Genomic DNA, 18,343 nt, shown 5'->3' with positions numbered 1-18,343 from the left:
GTATGTAACAATTCAACATTCAAATAACTAATCTCATATGAGAATATCAATAATATTACATTATAGCATGCACTTTTCTTAACAGAATCAAAGTGTTACAAGAGCAAATAAAAAAGAATTGGTGAAAAGAAAAAATACATATATACACATATACATAACAATATTATGTATTAATTCAGCATTAAACCAACCACCATGTAGACAAACGCGACATTATACAAACACATTCCTAATTAGCACTTAGAGTATGAAAAACAACAAAAAAAATCGCTTGAGTGCTGTGTAGGCAAGGCCAGGGGCCGACTGTAAATGGGCTTAAAAGGTGAAAATGAAGGTGTGCATCAGCAGGGAGCTCCGTCATCTGTATGCATGCACCTCACTGCAATATTAGAGAAATGTCAACTGCAGTGTAAATGCAGTGATTTCTAATCGAAAAAAAGGCCCTCTTTGATTTTTGATTGCCTGTGAATATAATAGGGGTCTAAATATGTTAAAAGGAGGAAACAGACAAACTCCACTTTTAAAATGCCATGTGAACCAAGCAAATGGCCATAATAACGGACCATCAAGGAAGCACCTATATAATAAAAACTTTCTTCAAGGTGACACACCGCTCCGTTAACAATACGACCACCTGCCACCCACACAGTGAATCAACCTGCTCTGATTCAAAGCTTCAAGGAGCACTGCTTTAATGATGATTGAGGCCATTTACTCGTACTAATGCAGCCCATCACTGTTTGTTCCTTCAGAGTAATTTGGAACAGAGCGAATACAAAGCTGAAGCCTGACAGAAAAAGCCCAGAAGCTCCTGGAACGTCTGCTGTTAAGACCGAAATCCTGAAAAGATTGACATTTAATGAAGATGATGGTTGACAGGTTGGAAGAGGTTGTTATAAAGTTACACAGCTATTAGCTGTCATCTTCACAGGCTTGAACAGACAGAGATTGTACTCTTCATACAAGCTTTTGAGTTCACCCATCTTAACATATATAACATGTGTTTTCCACAATGCAGAGAGATTCACTGTCTGTCTAATAAGGGCAATTAAGACACATGATCAAGTGTTGTCTGGTGTTTTTTTATTTGTTCATTTTAAATGTATTTCACCGTTACAAAAAAAAGGATACTGTAAAAAAAAAAAAAAACATGGAAATGCATTTTAATTTATTTGGGGTTACATTTTTTCATTAAAATAAGATTTTCTCATTTTTATAAGAAGTTATCACATTTTTTATGAGAAAAGACTCACAAGGCCATGACAGTTTTCAGATGTACAGCTTTAGCCTTTTATGCTGGAATGCTTTAGCTGAACAAGAGACAAGTGTATGCAGACTGATATACCTACAACAGAGTCCTCTGAGGTTTTAGAGTAAAAACAAAATCAAATGAATTAGAAATAGTGATCCACTGAACATCACTTTGTGATTGAACCACAGCCTTACCAAACAAGGCTGATTGAAATGATGAGATCCCTGCAGATACGCAGTAGCAGCACTGGGTCGTATTTTGTGGTCTGTGTAACTAAAAATGGATTTTCATTTCAAGTTATTGCTAGGTTTGTGTTTGGACAGTTTTGGTCCCGTTCCACCCATCTGCTTTCCTGTTCAGTAGATATAGGGGAAGATCCTGTAGGGCACACGTCGACAGTAAGTGTCCCAAGCTAGCCCGTATTTGGCCCTACACAGTCTCTCATCACGGGCCTCTCGGTGAATCAGCAAGACAGCGAAATATACGACGTAGAAGTAAGGCAGGAGATGTGAGAATCCTGCAGAAAAAGACACAAATGCATAGACTATAAGCAGGAGGAAACACGACATAATGACAAAGAAAACTATAACATATGAATCACACATGAAATTATCATCATAGCAGAGAAACTATTTCTATTGACCTCATTGTGAATGATGTAAATGACATCAAACAAACTGTAATCAAGTGTACACCCTCCTCTGCATATAGCTGTACATTATCTTTTCAATCTGCATGATGCAAGAGCCCTGCATTGAATACCAGTTTGATTAAACGTTTCAGTTGTTGATTCACCTCAATGGTAATTTTGTGTATGCTTAGAATGTTTTTCAGTCAGGGTCTGGATGTTCCTCTTTGTCAGAGCCTCTTTGCTTTCACACGTCTCAAATATTGCGTGCATAATTTAGCCTTTTCTGACTTTTGCAACGGAAATTAAGGCAGATTCTACAGTACATCTCAATTACAAAGGCAGCTCCACCAGTGAGTCACATAAAGTTTTGAATAATGAGCAGAATGCGTCAGCTGGAACAAAAGTCTGACAGACACCATTTTAGGGAGAGCGTTTTCAAGAGAACATAAGGCAGCTTACAGAGGAACAAAGAGAACACATTGTTGCTGTCACAAACGTGGTATAATTATCTAATAAGGACAGGAAGGAAATACAATGCTTTTCTGGTAGCCACCAAAATGTCTTCATAGCACAGAGTATCTGAAACTGAAAGATTGGCAGCTTTTGTAACTTTGTTCGCCTTGCTGTGGTCACGTACTTCCTGATTTAAAGTTGCTATAAAATCAATATTTTCATAGCAACAATGGATCACATTATTACTTGTATATGGAGGGGGACAAACTCAAAGATCATTATGACGTGACAGTTCTCCTCAGCTCTACTGAGCTTTTAAGCGTCCTTCAGTTCATTGTTTTCATTTTCCAGCCTGCAGCTTCATTGTTTTGCTTCAATCTCACTGCTCTGATAATGTTTTCAGCCGCATAATGCATCTGTTTTCAGTGAAAAGCTCTAGAAATCCACGGCATACTATTTGCTGAACACCAAACAACAGACAGAGACAGTAAGCGTAAGCTAAGTGTGGAGCATTTAGTATCTGGTTATTGATTAAGACATTCAGCCCTAAAAAAAATGAAATAACTTGTACTGAACAAAGACACACACTTAACATTTGAACTCAACATGTAGATTAATCAACACGTCTGACAATCGCTTCACCAATCTTTTCTGGATTGTATTGTAAGGTGTTTCTGTTATTTTGTCCACCTTCTGTACAGATCGTATGATCCACACAGAGGTGCATGTACAATCTGAGAAAAAAAACAGTTTTTTGATTGTGTCATTAAAACACCAACTCATCGATTTTTGTTTCTACTGATAAATATCGCTGGATACGATAACCACTCTCACATTGAATCTCCTATCTATGACCTCATCCAATATTTTCTAAAGATGACGTTCGGTGATTGTGTCAGAGTGGCCTGCGTGCAATACGTCTTACCACATGGCAGGGACCACGCCAGGGCCATGAGGAGGTCACCGAGGTAATTGGGATGACGGACGAGCCCCCACCAGCCAGACACCAGCAGACGTTTGCCTGTTGCTGTGGCGATGGTCTCCAGTCCTGCAAGAGGAGAACGTAGATATTTCTGAGTGCAAGAAGTGCAAGTCACTGAAGAGATCATCACTCACTTCACTCTGTTATACACAGCATGGGTTGGGACACATAATTAGAAATAATATGTGAAAGACTACAAGTGGGAGTGTTTGTCTTGATTTAGAGAACACGAGAAATGACTGACTTGCAACACTTGGATGTGTCGGGTCTCGTCTGAACTGGTTCTTCTGTGAGTTGGACTTTCTGAAAACATAATATCCAATACCTGACGGCAAAGAGACAAATGTTAACGTGGCCATCTTTAACCATGACACACGACATATCACAGCCTGATGAACATGATTACCATTCAGTGCTATTATAGTCGCTGCGCTGAGTGAACTTAGGGTTTGTGGGTGCACAACCAGGAAGGACGCCTGCAGGCCGTATGTGAAGGGAACCCAGGCCAGGTCCCCAAAGACCAACATGAAGCCAAAACCATCATGCACAATGTCCATGGTTGTCAGAACAGCCTCCTGGTTTAACACAAAAGAGCAGGGGATCAAATAATAATAGTTACAAAGATCTCTCTGAAGTCATCTTTTGGTGTGCCCCTTATTAAAGGTCTGCAAGGACTGAAGTGGTAATTCATGTATGACATAAGGATCTACAGTACTTAGTCTAATCGTTATGGCTGACTTTGTTGACCCCTCACCTCATTCCACAGAGCATCTGCCACATACAGCAGCTGGAAACTGTTGACCAGTATCATGGCGAGTGAGGGGGAACCGCGAAGCTCCACCTCCTTCATCAACATGCCAAGGTTTATGACCACCTGAGAGAGCAACAGGTGAAGTGAATACTGATTAACATCACGAGTTAGGCAACATTTTTCAGCTGCACTCGCCAAGTATTGGATGACAAATTCATTACGTGATTAATTGGATCAGAACAACAAAATGTTGGAATTATCACTCGACGCACTGCTCGTCACGATTAGCTCACAAATAATATCAGTTGAGTTGGATCCGCTCTACTTCACTGTATTGTGAAATATAGTTTCACATTTCCTTTGACTAAAGACAAGTTGTTTTCTCTCGCTGCATTTAATGACTTATCTTTCCGTATCGGTGCTACTGGAAGGGTCTAATATCACACAAGCGTGGATAATAAATGTAAATGTAATGTGACTTAACATTTAATACTCTATTTATAAAGAGGCATGTCACTCTTAATGGGCTCTACAAGACTATGAACTTGATTTATTTAACAAAAAAAATCCCGTAGCCCTTAAAATGTCATTTGTTTAGCAATTGTAAGCTGTTCAAAGTTAAAAGTACATAGTTTAAACATTCAACAGGAAACAAACATCTCCCACACACTGTCTGTAGCCAGTTGGTGGAAGCTTTTTCTGTCCTCTCCTACGCACCTGGCTTTAGAACATTCACATGTGCAAAAGGTTTTACTGTTTATACTGTGAATGCAGAGAAAGAAAACGTAAATAAAGGACTCATTACCTCGACAATTACCAGTGTGACTCGCTCCTTCTACAGTCTCTACTACTGTCTCTGTGTTGTATTACTGGGACTAGTGAAGATAAAGAGAACCTTGCTGTAATCTTAAGAATCGTTTTTGAAATTCTCACTGGAATTTCTATATTTCGTCTCATGATTATGACTCAAAATAATGAAGCTTGCCCTCCAACAAATGTGTCACCGTGTCAGGTCATCAGGGAGAAAAGTTTCTGATTCCGACTGTTAATTATTGTGGAAGATCAGGAGAGAGCAACATCGCCACCTGTTGGTCTTGTTGGGCTCTCTATCAGAGATCACCATCAGCATTTGAAAATATTCATACTAACAAATAAAGGGAAATATTACAACAAAAGTGTTAAGCTTTAAACAGTTGGTCAGAAAGGTCAGATTTGTGTTTTAGTAAACATTTAATTATGTCACATTTGCTTTAATCTTTGTACTTTTAAGGTCTTCTGTTTTTAATTTGAATTATATTGTTTTAACTCCATTACTTTCTCTTCCTTTGAGAAAATGAGAGCAAGGGCTCATTATAATTTCTCAAATTTAAAAATTCTATGAAGCGAAATTTAATATTAAACAGTTCTTCAGACTTGGTTAGGGGCAGCTTCCCAATTCTTTACCTCAAAATAGCATAAGTATATATAACAATTTCTATACCTTTGTAACAGAAATGTTCATCAGTGTCTGGATTTTTTTTTAAAAGGGTATTTTTGAGCGTGGACTTATTTTCCTCCCCTGCAGGTTAACTCACCCAGCCAATCAGACCCGGTCTGAGCTCACAGAAATATTTAAGGTCAAAGTTTCCAATCCGGGGGTTTAGCTCCCGTCCGATGAAGAAGTCATACAGGGGATTTCCTAGACAAGGCAGAGGGATGGATGCTACAATTAATCCACAGGAGAACTGGACACATCAAATAATTATGTGCTTTTAGTGTGTACAGGTGCTGTATATACAGTACATAAGAAAAATGAATTAAAATCAGACTGTCTTTTCATTAATCTATTAGAAGTCAATCAATTAGCAAGCAGCTGAAACCTGTTTGCAGGGTGGATGTGTGAGAAAAACTCTCCGATGACGCCATACTTGGCTTATTACCCAGAGATCAAGACACATCACTTTACCTTTCTAAAATTGAACAGGTTGTGCACTGGTGTAATGCTCACCACCTTATTGAGAATGTGAAGAAAACTCAGGAGATGATTCATTTACATATAAATATCTTGGTGTCCACACTGACGCACTGTATTTATCATCTGGTGTGATTAAACCTGTCTTTACGATTTTAAACTACCATCAGTTCTTACCTTTTATTATTTTAAAGAACTGCTGCCTCACACTCAACTTGTGAATTTAAGCATGTTTATGCGTGAGTGTGTGTATGTATGATTTATGTTATGTGCGTGTATGTGCATGCAGGACAATTAGAGTATATCTTCAGTCAAAAGCTCTTTAGGTCTATTAGCTTGATAAATCCGCTGTCACATTAATGTGCATTTTTCGTCCCAGTATCATATCACAGTAAAGGCACAGCTGTAATCAACAACATTAATTGATGGCTGCATTCCATTTAGATGCAAGAGTTCAAAGGTCCAGGTAAATGTTCGATCCAGTGCATCAGTAACTAGGTGATGTGAAGTGTTCTACCCGCCCGTCTGCTTTTTTTCAGTTACTTTCAGCAATTTTCTACAATTGACCTGAACTTGTTGCTTTAGGCTGTTTGTAAGCAGACAGAGGAACAGTAATGGTGGACTGTGGTTGGTTCTACAGGTCAACTGAAGCTCCTGTGTTTTCCATTTTATTTCATCTTACAAAAACAAGACGAGTGTACAGCCATGCTAGCAGCTCCGTGAGGCTGTACTTACGTACAGCGGCGCTTTGAGCTAAATGCTAACGTCGTCATTATATTAATATGCTCACAATGACAATGCAAAAATGCTGATGTTTAACCACCATTTGTTTAGGGCGTTATCATGCTGACTTATTTAGCTAATTATCACTAAATACTGTGTACACTGGAGGGAGTTAAGGACGCCATTAGTTCTGCAGGGATTTTTGCAGATACAAATCAACATAGCACATTGTTGCCATTCATCGATTTAGCCAATGACTTATTTTAAAATCTGTTAAAATCATACATTCACGTGCCTATTTAACGTGTAAACTTAATTAATTTCATGTGAACTGAATCACCACGAGGTTATAGCGTGACACTGGAACCAACATGTTGTTGCTCTTTTTGTCTTTTCAAAAACTGGGATGAACATAACCAACAGTGAGCAGAAGCTGAATCGCAATACCGGCTGGTCTCAGGTTTCTGCCTTCGGATGCAGCAGAGCACACAGCGTAGCTGGTGTAGCGGGGTCAGCTTACTCAAAAGTGTTCACTTGATGCCTGCAGGCTCCTGAAGAGCTTGCACACTATATATCACGCTTCCGTTAGCGATGAACCTCCACTCTCACCTGTGTTGCCTCCCAAAGCGAGAGCATGAGACGGAACCCAAAAGGAGCGGATGTAGAGGTAGACGGAGAACAGGAATGACACCGCTATTGCACACACTGCTAGAGGCAACAGCAGCTCAAACAGATACCCCAGAGGAGCCCCGAGCCCCAGTAATAACATCAGCAACACGCTGCTGACGCACAGGCCATAAAAACCTGAGGGAGAGAAACAAACAAAGCTGTAGCCAGGGGGAAAGAGATAAACAGACCGACACAGGCTGGTTCAACAAAAAAAAGTTAGAAGAGATGGAACTTTAGATTGCGTAACTTAAGTAAACTTTAGCTCAACGTCAAGAGGTTAAAATAATACATAAAGAAACAAGACTTTTGGATCCTCCTTGAAATGAAATGCCACAGCAGGTGAATTGTACTACAGCAAAGCATAACAAACACTTGCCCTCAAAACTCAACCATACCTGTGAAATATTAATAGCTATCTTAATATTAATGTATAGTACTATAGTATGATAGACAATAATGTTCAACAGCATAATTATCCTCCATTACTCACGGTACAAAGCTAGTTGTTGCTCAACGACATTGCAGAAAATCACACTATATGACTAATACAAACTGTGCCTTTAACGTATGCATATTACATCCTAAAAATAAATAATCCTAAAAACAAAACATATGATGTGTTTTTTTTAATGATCAGTAATATAGATACCATTTATGGGATACTTGAGGCGCGCTCCATCCCTCAGCACTAATCCTTCAGACACCTGCCGGTAAATACACTCATTTTGAATTTGAACACATACATATTCTGTGTATTCATTCATTATTGGAACAGTATTAGCTATGGGGGCTAATGTTAGCAAAATTGAAATCGATGTTTTCTTTATGATAATCTCTTTGTTTTCCAGCTTGTGCTCCTCACACTATATTTTAACATGGCACAGATAACCATGAATATGTCTTTAAAGTAATAGTTTTACATTTTGCTGCTTTGATGCTTATTCGCTTTCTTGCAGAGTCATGATGATCTACATCAGTCGCACATGCTCGGTAAATATGAGGCCCAGTGATTGCCCTATATGATCATAATCACAATTTCACTGAAGGTTGAGACAATAATTATTATTTCATTTATTATTATTATTATTAATTATCACCTAACCCTACATCCTTCCTTTATAAATCAATGTTTATCATTGAGTATAAATAGATTTACTTTAACACAAAACAGGAGCTTCTATCGTTGGTTGTTTCATCAAAGCCACCAGATGCCCTAAAACATTTCTTTGAGCATCTTATTGTTGTGTTCATCCCCACAGCCGGTTTCAATGTAAGTTTAACCTCGAGCCAGGCCGATGAACGAGTCATACCTTTCCTAAAGGCATCACGTAGAGGAGGGCATGCAGAGCGATCCAGCCCAGCAGAAGTACGAGGGCCAGAGGGTCCCATAGCTGGTCAGTGGAGGGAAGGGGAGGGGGCCACTGGAGCACACTGGCATCAGGGGATCGACTCACACCGACCAGGAAGAGCACCGTCAACGGGAGAAAGACGGGTATGCATAAAGCACCTGAAAGAGATTACAGATAAAAGTGAGATGACGACCTGACTGACATCACTGAGCTGAACTAGTCAGACGCAATGCAGCGACATCACTGGGCAAACTCAATAATGGAGCAGAGTGAGACTATGTAATGTACCAGATTGATATAGCAAATGTGTAATAATCAATCATGTTGAATAACTGCATAGTAGCAAAACAATTAGTTCAGCTGTCCAACACGATGCGTGGTTCACTTCCTTATTGTCACATCTGTAGTCTGCAGCGAGCTCAACTATCACGTTCAAAGCTTGATTTTACTTTAAAAACAAGTGGAGAGCAAATTGGATGTGATGCTCAATATAAGAAACGCAGCGGGAGAATCACCACTAATGTGCTAACACACACACACACACACACACACACACAAAGAATATGTGATGTATTTGTTCTCTCCTTTCATATCATGTCTACAATGACTAATCTGACTTTGGTGGTTGTGTTGATTCTTAATTAGAGCTGTATTGAACAGTCGGAGTTCATGTTGTGATCTTTACTGCAGGGAGTTTTGTAATATTTCTATTGTGGCAGAAGTTTTATGATTTTATCAAACAACAAATATCATGACGGGGTATATATATCAAACACAGTAAATTACTACCAATGCTCTTTTGTATGCCGGCTGTATGCCTTACTGACGTTCACTTCTAACTTCCTAAAATCTGCTTTTGTTCACTAAGAAATACGTGCAGCATTTAACATGTTTCACTTGAGGTTCACCATCGATGCAAAATAGTTTGTACAGAAGAGCAGCTTTTATCTGTGAGCAACACAGTGTCATGAAAAATTGTAATTCAGCATTCACGAGAGAAGGAGTGTGAACAAGTGACACACCAGCGACCGGAGTACATGAATACAATGAAAGAATTATTTTAGGCTTAGCTGCAGCAATTGTAACGATATGAGTGGAGTTCGTGGTTATGTAGGGGGCGAGATGTCTTAAATAAAATGATGGTGGATGTGTTGTGATGGTGCCTGGAAGAGAAGGTCGGGTCTGCTGTGACTCACCCAGGGTTCCTCCGAATTCCCTCTCTGTGTCATGTGAGGATCTGTGTTTGAGCGCTTGACTGTTTGGCCTCATTATTGGTCTCCTGTGAAAATAATTAAGTAGTTCAGTCCAGATGAAGACATTTGGGGGACAAGTAAATGGTAATTAGACGGCAATGACAATTAGTACAAATGACAAGAGTAACAGAGACCGCTGATGAAGGTGAACTTTGACTTGCAACAAAAGCTAAACATCCTTGTTGCAGTATTTACTGAAGTTCTGTACATGTATGTAACTGTGTACTACTTAACTCCACTACATTTATTAACAGATACAATTACCAGTGACTATGCTAGGATGTACATGAAGTTGCCAAACTGTACAAGAAAGTTTTATCAGGACAGTGTGACAGATGTCAACTAGCCAACCGGTTATAAATTAGTTCAAAGCAGCATCACTCAACCTGCTACATTAAAATGCCACCTACCTTATAACGCGTCAATAATGATAGTAATAATAATAATAATAATAAGACTAATATATATTAAATGTAACACTATGAAAGGAGCATTTCTGCCACTTTCAGGGGCTTGTACCTTTGATATGTTAAGTGCATTTGCTGGTTATACTTAAACACTTAAATTTGAATAGAGGACTTAAACTTGAGTACTTTTACACAAGTGTATTTGTACTTTAAGTTTTACAACTACTGGTCAGAGTGAGACAATTACTCTCTTAGACTTTTCACACAGAGGACATCTGTGGATGCCTAGAAGAGTAATAATAAATAAATAATAAATAAATAAGGACAAGACAATCAACGATGACGTCAGAAAAAAGTATATAACAACACTTAACTTAAATTAAGCAACTTTTCAAATTCTGTTACATAATTTAGATTAGCTGTTATTTTGTATTCTAGTGTTGTAATATTGCACCTGGAGTCGTAAACCACCGAGACAAAGTTCAGCTCGTTTCTTGTGTGTCCACTCAGCTACACTTCTATTATGAAACATGACACGAGAGGCCGTTTTTACCTCAGTTGCTGTCCCACTACCTGCGGATGCTAGAATGATCTGAGCGCGAGAGAAACAATGGCTTTGCAGTAAAATAGAGCGTAATACAAAGGAACAAATAGCCGTGTGTCTTGTAACACATCGAATACAGTGTCTTACCGGTGTAATGCATGGAGGTGTAGATGGGGCTGAGAAGATATTCCAATCAATGCGCCCTATCCAGCAGCCTGCAGATGGAAACGCCCCCGAAACACGTTGGAGATGACGAAACGGCCTCTAAGCCAATCAGATCCTTCCGCGGCCATCAGAAGAGGGTGGGTAGGAGTGGGTTAGACCAATCAAATGAGCGCCTCAGGTGGCGACAGTGCATCCTTGAGAGAGGAATGGCTCAGGCGTTGTGAAATCTTTGTTATTTACATTGTATACGAATAGTGACTTATTTGTCTGGCAGGAAAACACATTCCTTACTTACTTATTGTATTCGTATTAGTTTGTTGCACTTATTGTATTCGTATTAGTTCGTTTCTGTACTTATGCTGATTTATGCTCTTAGATGCTTGTTTAAAAAAGGAGATGCACTTATGACTTCTGGTGACTAGTAGTTCTCTTGAATACCTATGTTGAATTATTGTAAGTCGCTTTGGATAAAAGCGTCTGCTAAATAACTAATGTGATGTAATGTAATGGACTGGTTAATATTATTCTAAAGACCAAACAGGGTGGAAAACTTTGAACAAAGTCAGCCATAGCTCTTCTAACCTACACAAACAGAACTTTTATAACTAATAATTCTAAAATGTGATTACAATATGATTTCTACTATATAGCAGCCGTGGCACCGTGTGGCTGGTATATAGTAGGAATTATATTGTAATTCAGTTTCGTCAATGTTCCACAGAAGCGGTTTTCAGTACTTAACCAGGTGTTGATATGACTGGGCAGATTTTTCAATGCAACAGCATTCACCACCGTGCAAGATACACGAAAGTCACTCAACTCTATAGATGTGTAGTTGACATCAAAATGAAGGTTGAACTCAAAGATTAAGGGGGTAGGGAGTAAGGAAGGAGCCACTGGCCCCCCACACGGCTGGTGTGATCCCTTCACAAGATAGTCTCTAGGTTTAAATTTGCCTGCTTCAATTGGTTTTGACAAGGAAGAAAAGCTTTATTGAATCTCACATTCATACACTTTTATTGTAGACAGACACATTTAAACCATTCCTAACATACTGCTTATCTGTGAAAGACATGCACAGAAAAAAAGAGAATCAACTAACCTCAAGGCAAGAGTTACAGTACATCTGCTGTAGTTACTTTAATGCTAGACATGGATTACATAATCAGATGGCAAATTATTCAGCAAAAAAAACAACTAACAGAATTTAATAATACAGGAGAACTTTTCTCTTTAGTCATTCATATTATTCACATTAAACACATTTCTTTCAAGGAGAACATGTGCTGCAAAGTTCTGCTTTTATCATGGATAATTCATTTCTTTCCATTTTCGTAGATACGTCAGATGAGAGGGGTTTTCTTTTCTCATATTCTATAGTTTGTAAATTACTATTGTAATATTAAACCCAAGTACTCGAGGCTCATGTGCACGCTGTATGGCAAGTGCCTGGAATGTCATGTTGATCTATCTCAAATTTACTGAATCTGTTTGACAACCCAACCGCCCAATGTTTGCTTTTCATTAGTGCTGGAAGATTTCTTGATATTCTTACAGTAGTTAAAGTGCCATCCCTACGCCATTTATACAGTATAGCATGAATCTGGATCAATACATTGAACATTTAACAGTAATTATATAAGAGAGAGTCTTTAAATTCGGATGCACGATTCCAGTGTATATTGTAGTTCTGTCTGTAGTAGTGATCTGGTGTTTGGAGAAGATTAGCTGGCTGTGGTGCACTTTGAGCTTTAACCCCGTTCGCAGATCATTTCGATCACACTCTGCTCCATCGGGGCAGGATCCAGGCAGCGGTGGGCGGAGCTCCCCACTATCTCATCCAGCAGGAAGTGTACAAGGTTCTCGTCGGAGACGAACCGCCACAGGTACATCTGCAGGTAGTGGCAGTCGACCTGGATCTGCTGCAGCCCGAAACGGCCAAAGGTGCGCAGGCGAACACACTCCAGGAATGTCTTTAAACTGATTTTGATGATTCCTGTGATCACGGAGACCTGCGACAGTGAAGGGCTGTGTGAGTGTGTGTGTGGGTGAGAGATGTTTTGCTCTGAAGAGTACGCTACCGTGTAACGAAGACCTGCACTCACCTTGTTGAACTCCACCGAGCTGAAGATGTCAATCCTCTCAGAAAACAGCTTGTGTATGTTGCTCAGTAGATTGGTATCCATGGGAGCGCTGCAGGCAGACACAAGACAGATCACTCAAGTGAATCCACAATTAGAACAATGACCTTATTCTCCTGATTAACAACAACTCAGTAACAATTGTCCCCCCTGCAGTAAAAGTGAAGGACGTAACACAGATTGGCTGTCTGTGTCTGCCTTCACACACAATATCTTACCAAGCATATAGGGACGGAAAAATGCACAATAATTAATGTACATATGTAACTGGTGACAGTGACAAAACTGAGTCGGGATGTATCTTGGCTTTAGATTTAGGCAAGAGCTCTTTTGACATGGCCTAGATTTACATGTTTTCTATCTTTGCTAAATTATTCTTACATATAGGAGAAATGGAAAAAAGACTCCTAAGTCCGAGAGTTCATTCGTTCATTCTTACCCGGACAGAGTCTGATAATGTTGTGAATGTATTAGAATGCCGTCATTAAACTAAACAAACCCCAAACCGCACTTATTTGCAGCCCGTTTACCTCGGAGTGTAGCTGGCCGCGTAGCGGGCTTGCTGCCTCGAGCTGCTGTAGACAGAGAAAGTCCTTTTGCTGGAGTCACTGCTGTGTGCCTTCCTCACACCTTCCTCATACAAAAGGCCGACCTGTGGTAGAGCAGAGACGGTTCATAAGACGGCCTACGCGTACACGGTGATGAAAGCATAATGAGTGGACTTTAAGCACATGATGCAGATGGCGATATTGTGAGCTGTGACCTGCACGTCAATGGAGGTGGTGTCCTCTACTACTCTCTTCATCACAGCACGGACATTTCGTGGCTCGATAGTGTTCACCCAGTCTCGTGTTTCGACGCTCTTTCGTAACATTTGGGAGATAATCAGGCCCTGAACCTGCAAAAAAACACAACAAAATATGCAACTTTGTAAGAAAAAGGACATTCATAGAACTATTTTCTTGCATGGATGCGTCTCTTTTCCCTCAGTAAGAAAGGTAACCCAGTGAATGTTGTAGATGAAAACCTTTACCTACCTTTACATAATGGTTCAACAGTTTCTGTGCTGCCTCCCTGGCTTCTGCACATAAAGTTGTGACGGGTGTTACGGGACTGTGGTGCTGAGGAAGTACAATAAGAAGACGACCTGGGTTTAGTAAAATAGGCTACCCTTTGGGAGTGAAATAGGTCAAGGAATTTCCTATGTTAAGGAAAAACAAAAATTACATTTTAGTCACATTCATCAGTGCTGATGCACTAAAATACAACTTTCAAGAAAAGAATGCTGTTAAATAATGTATGTCTACAGTGTAATATGGCCTGAGGCTGCATTCATAGAGGTGACAGGCCATTTACCTGCACAAGGAACTGTTCATCTGTGAGAGTGAGGATGTAGGAGATAGTAGAGGTCTCGTAGTCCAAGCAGAGGCGAGACAGCAGCAACAGAAGGGCCGGAGGAGTCGAACCTCCCTTGTCTCCTGCACTGTCGCAAAACTGCCGAGAAGACTGGCACACAAACTTTATGAAGCTCACCACCAGGCTCTCACGTACACCCTGGCTGCAGAATTCACCCTATGAGGAGAAGACAGACAGGAACAGCTGTCACTCTCCCTTTCGGGGTAGAGTGGAAAACGATTTTCTGGGACAAGCTGTTAACCGGCAAATAAACAAGAAAAACTATTCACCTTAAAGTACGGCTTGTTGGAGAATGCAATGTCCTTGGCTGTGAAGAGATGCACCGACGCCAGCACTGACTTAATCTGATTGAGGATCGAGGCTGACAGGGAGGAGAGCAGCTCTGGCAGGCTGGTCGGAGCATCTCTGCCGGAGGCCGGTCCCCCTAGAAGAGCTCCGCCTCCGGCCAATGAGGCGCCGGCCATAGAGAGCCGAGGTGTCGCCAGGGCCTGCCGCACGTCCGTCAAGCTGTCCATGTAGAAGCTCTGCAGGGCGGACAGGTACTGCTTGACTCGCTCTGTTGCGGCCCGTATCACAATCTCAGTCCCCTGGTTAGGCACGGCAGAGCCCGGCAGCAGTTTGGTTACAGCCTGAAGTCTGCGGTGGAAGCGGTCGAGTGCGCGGACCAGGAGGGAGTTATCTCCGACTCCTTTCTCCTCTTGAATCCTCCGCTCCACGAGCGAGAAATAGCGAGCAGCCAGATCATCCACAAAGGCATTCAACTTACCATTCGCCATCTGGGGAATGTTTTTGGATGCAAGCTCGCCTGTCTGAGCGTGGTTGATGAACAGTTCTTGATAGGACGTTATTACTAAACACAAGCTGCTGACAAATTCATTGCAGCCCCTGTCAATGAATTCCAGGATGTCAGTGTTTGAGGTGGGAGAAGGGAATGCGCTCGTTTTAGGGGTGTTATCAGCTGAGGCCGACGCCAACCTGCGTGCAGAAGCATCTTTCACGGCTGAGGCGGACGGGTACGGTCTTATCTCTGCTTCCAGACCTTGGAGGTCCGACTCTAGCCGAGACCGCGCATGGCTCAGGAATTTATCACAGAGCTCCTCGGCCGGCTCGTCCAACTGTAGCAGCAGCTCCACACACTCGGATAAATCTTTAGCGCTTGACCCACCATCCCTGTGAGACAACAACAAAGCGGTAGAAATGGTTGATCGACAGCAAATACATTTATCTTTAAACATTTTGAAATTCAATATGGAAAAATGATTTTGCACAGGCAAGGACAACATTCAATAATGACAAAACATCTGAAATTGTTTTTATTTGATTTACTTTTTGAGCAGCATGAATGTCTGCCACATACAAACTAGCAAATTGGGAATTTTAGTTTGAGCGAAATCAGGGAAAAATAATGGAAACAGTCTAAAAGAAGTTTGAACAAAAGAGGATTTGTCATTTTGATGGTTCATAAAATCACATTTATTGTGAGCAATAAGCGTGACTCTTTAGTGTTACGTTTCCTCCGAGTGGAGCCCATATTGTGAATGCAGGTTTAGAGATTCCCACCTGAACTTCTGTCGGAGCTCCTGTGCCAGTTTATCCATGATGGCGTGACAGTCGTCCTGAATCCCCTTGAAGGAGGGCAGGTGGCTGTACTGCTGCAGCACACAGCGGGCACGGCGGTGGGATCTCACCGCCTGAGCGTAGGCCTGCAGCTCCAGACACTTATTTAATCTGGCAGGCAGTTCAAACAGAAACTGCAGCTTCCTTAACAGAGTGTGAACCCCTAGGGTGGAAAATGACAAGACAAAAATATGGAAATAAATCACCTTGAAGTCACCAAGACCGACACAAAACAAAACTCCCAGTTTAGGTCTCACCTGAGAGTTTTGTTATCTGCGTGTGCTGGTCCTGTAGAGTACCACTGATGCAAGCACTGAACTCTGTGATTGCCGCCATGTTGGCAGACAAGCCATCCATTTCATCCTCCATCTTTTTGAAATCATTCTTCATCTTTCTTATGGTGTCTGAAAAAAAACAAAAAAAAAAACATGCAAAGATGGTTCGGCGTTCCACACGTGGACAATGCAACTAAATCCAACAACGTTTCAACAGTAACTTAACAGTGAGCGCGATGTTGCCTCACCTGTAGCAGATATGAACTTGTTGTAGTTTTCATACACCAGCGTCTGCATGTCACTGTCCAAAGAGCGGATCTGCTTGACCATGCAGGTCTCCTGGTCCATCAACTCCGCAAGGGAGCACTCCCTCCTAAGCTGCAGTTGGAGACAAAACCCACAATGGTCACAATTACACTTAAAAACAGCATATGTAAAATAACAAGGAAGCAGCTTTTCTTCATAACTAATTTAACCAAATCAGAATTAAATGATCATCCACCGATCACTACCTTTCAACCACAAGAACATAATGCAGTGTGTGTGTAGAACTTCAGTCACAGTGCGTTTACTGGCTATTAGGTGTATTATGTGATGAAAACGTCCAGTCCACTTCTTTCTGTGCCGTTTCTATGAGACGTAAAGTTGAATATGCATTGTTTGGTCATAAATTATATTCCCGCTTAGTTTTGTGGTTCTTAATAAAATAACAACTGTCTGCATTTTATACAGGTGTCCGTATTCCCTGGCACACCAAATTAGTGTCATTTCTTCAAACGGACTGCTGGGGATAGACAGTCATATGCATCCCAGACACTCAAACGTCCTTTCATTCAAATATTATCATAATATATCCCTACCACATTAAAGCAAATGGCATTATGGGTATTGTTTTAGGCGCTCAGCTATATGATACTAAATGGGGACTCCTCTAGAAAAATTGGTTTGAATATGATAGTTTATATAATTGAACAACAGTATCTAGAAACGTTACTAGGCCTATTGCATAACATAGAAGCTTCAGCTATCGCTAATATTGACAACACGTTAGTGGCATACAGTGCTGCAGAGGCTATTATGTGAGTTGTGTCACATGACAGCAGTGTCACCTTGTTGAGGAAAACTTCGTGGTCAAAATGCGGCCCGTTGATGTCGCAGGGATCCAAGGACTTCGCCTGCTCCGCGGCCTTTCCTTCCTCGTCCAGCCCGTAGTAGAGCTTCAGCATGCCGTGCACCCTGCGCTTCTTGCCGGACTCATCCGACTCCGACACCATGCCGTCCGCCTCACCGTCCATACTGTACGCTGGCCAGCTGAGAAATGTACAAACGACAGTAAACAAAGATGACGAGGGCGTCCAGCTGGAAGGAGAAAACTAACAACTACTGCCTTAAAACGTTAACGTCTTGCTCCTAAGTGACTGATATTCGTGTGGCTTAGCTGTCTGCTCTTAATAAGAGGGCTTTTCCAAATAATTAATTGGAGAATGGCATATTTCTCCTGATACACAAGCAGCTAGCTTGAAAACGTCATCGTTTCCGGGTTTGTAGCCTATCCGGTGTTACGTCGTCAAAGAGTAAGTGTAGTCAAGATAATAACCTATTGACTCACTTACGTTAACAATGTACTTCTGGTTTGACAGTGCACTACTGCGCATGTCAAGTTTTACACAGCAATCAATCGAATCACGAGAATAAATATATAAGGTTTAATAAATAGATACGGATATTGATGATTTTTTTCTAGATTGTCAGAAGTGATACCAA

The 18,343-nt window shown here is 40.9% G+C and overlaps 2 protein-coding genes across 3 annotated transcripts; both read right to left on the bottom strand.

The window, feature by feature from the left end:
* Positions 1-1,063: 1,063 nt before the first annotated feature.
* On the bottom strand, positions 1,064-11,188 carry tm7sf2 (transmembrane 7 superfamily member 2). Its single transcript, XM_076102249.1, has 11 exons — positions 11,113-11,188; positions 9,958-10,040; positions 8,723-8,919; positions 8,062-8,116; positions 7,353-7,547; positions 5,644-5,747; positions 4,073-4,192; positions 3,725-3,893; positions 3,563-3,643; positions 3,262-3,384; positions 1,064-1,769 (listed from the first exon to the last, which is right to left on the bottom strand). Exons 2-11 carry the CDS (start codon positions 10,028-10,030, stop codon positions 1,609-1,611), a joined length of 1,278 nt encoding a protein of 425 aa, XP_075958364.1. The 5' UTR covers positions 10,031-10,040; positions 11,113-11,188; the 3' UTR covers positions 1,064-1,608.
* Positions 11,189-12,130: 942 nt separating this feature from the next.
* Positions 12,131-18,145, bottom strand: vps51 (VPS51 subunit of GARP complex). Of its 2 annotated transcripts, none has more exons than XM_076102689.1 (11): positions 17,689-18,145; positions 16,828-16,957; positions 16,562-16,708; positions 16,248-16,467; positions 14,957-15,857; positions 14,628-14,843; positions 14,309-14,392; positions 14,035-14,169; positions 13,802-13,923; positions 13,236-13,323; positions 12,131-13,142 (listed from the first exon to the last, which is right to left on the bottom strand). In XM_076102689.1, exons 1-11 carry the CDS (start codon positions 17,872-17,874, stop codon positions 12,882-12,884), a joined length of 2,490 nt encoding a protein of 829 aa, XP_075958804.1. In that variant the 5' UTR covers positions 17,875-18,145; the 3' UTR covers positions 12,131-12,881. The 2 variants fall into 2 exon arrangements, with proteins under 2 accessions (XP_075958804.1, XP_075958805.1); XM_076102690.1 differs by having other exon boundaries at positions 16,828-16,952; positions 17,689-17,821.
* Positions 18,146-18,343: the final 198 nt, after the last annotated feature.

Source organism: Anarhichas minor, unplaced genomic scaffold (genome assembly GCF_050575085.1).
Source record: "Anarhichas minor isolate MPS153535 unplaced genomic scaffold, ASM5057508v1 ptg000027l, whole genome shotgun sequence".
NCBI classification, from domain to species: domain Eukaryota; kingdom Metazoa; phylum Chordata; class Actinopteri; order Perciformes; family Anarhichadidae; genus Anarhichas; species Anarhichas minor.
Note: the sequence above shows the minus strand (reverse complement) of the source record. Positions and strands in the feature narration are given on the sequence as shown.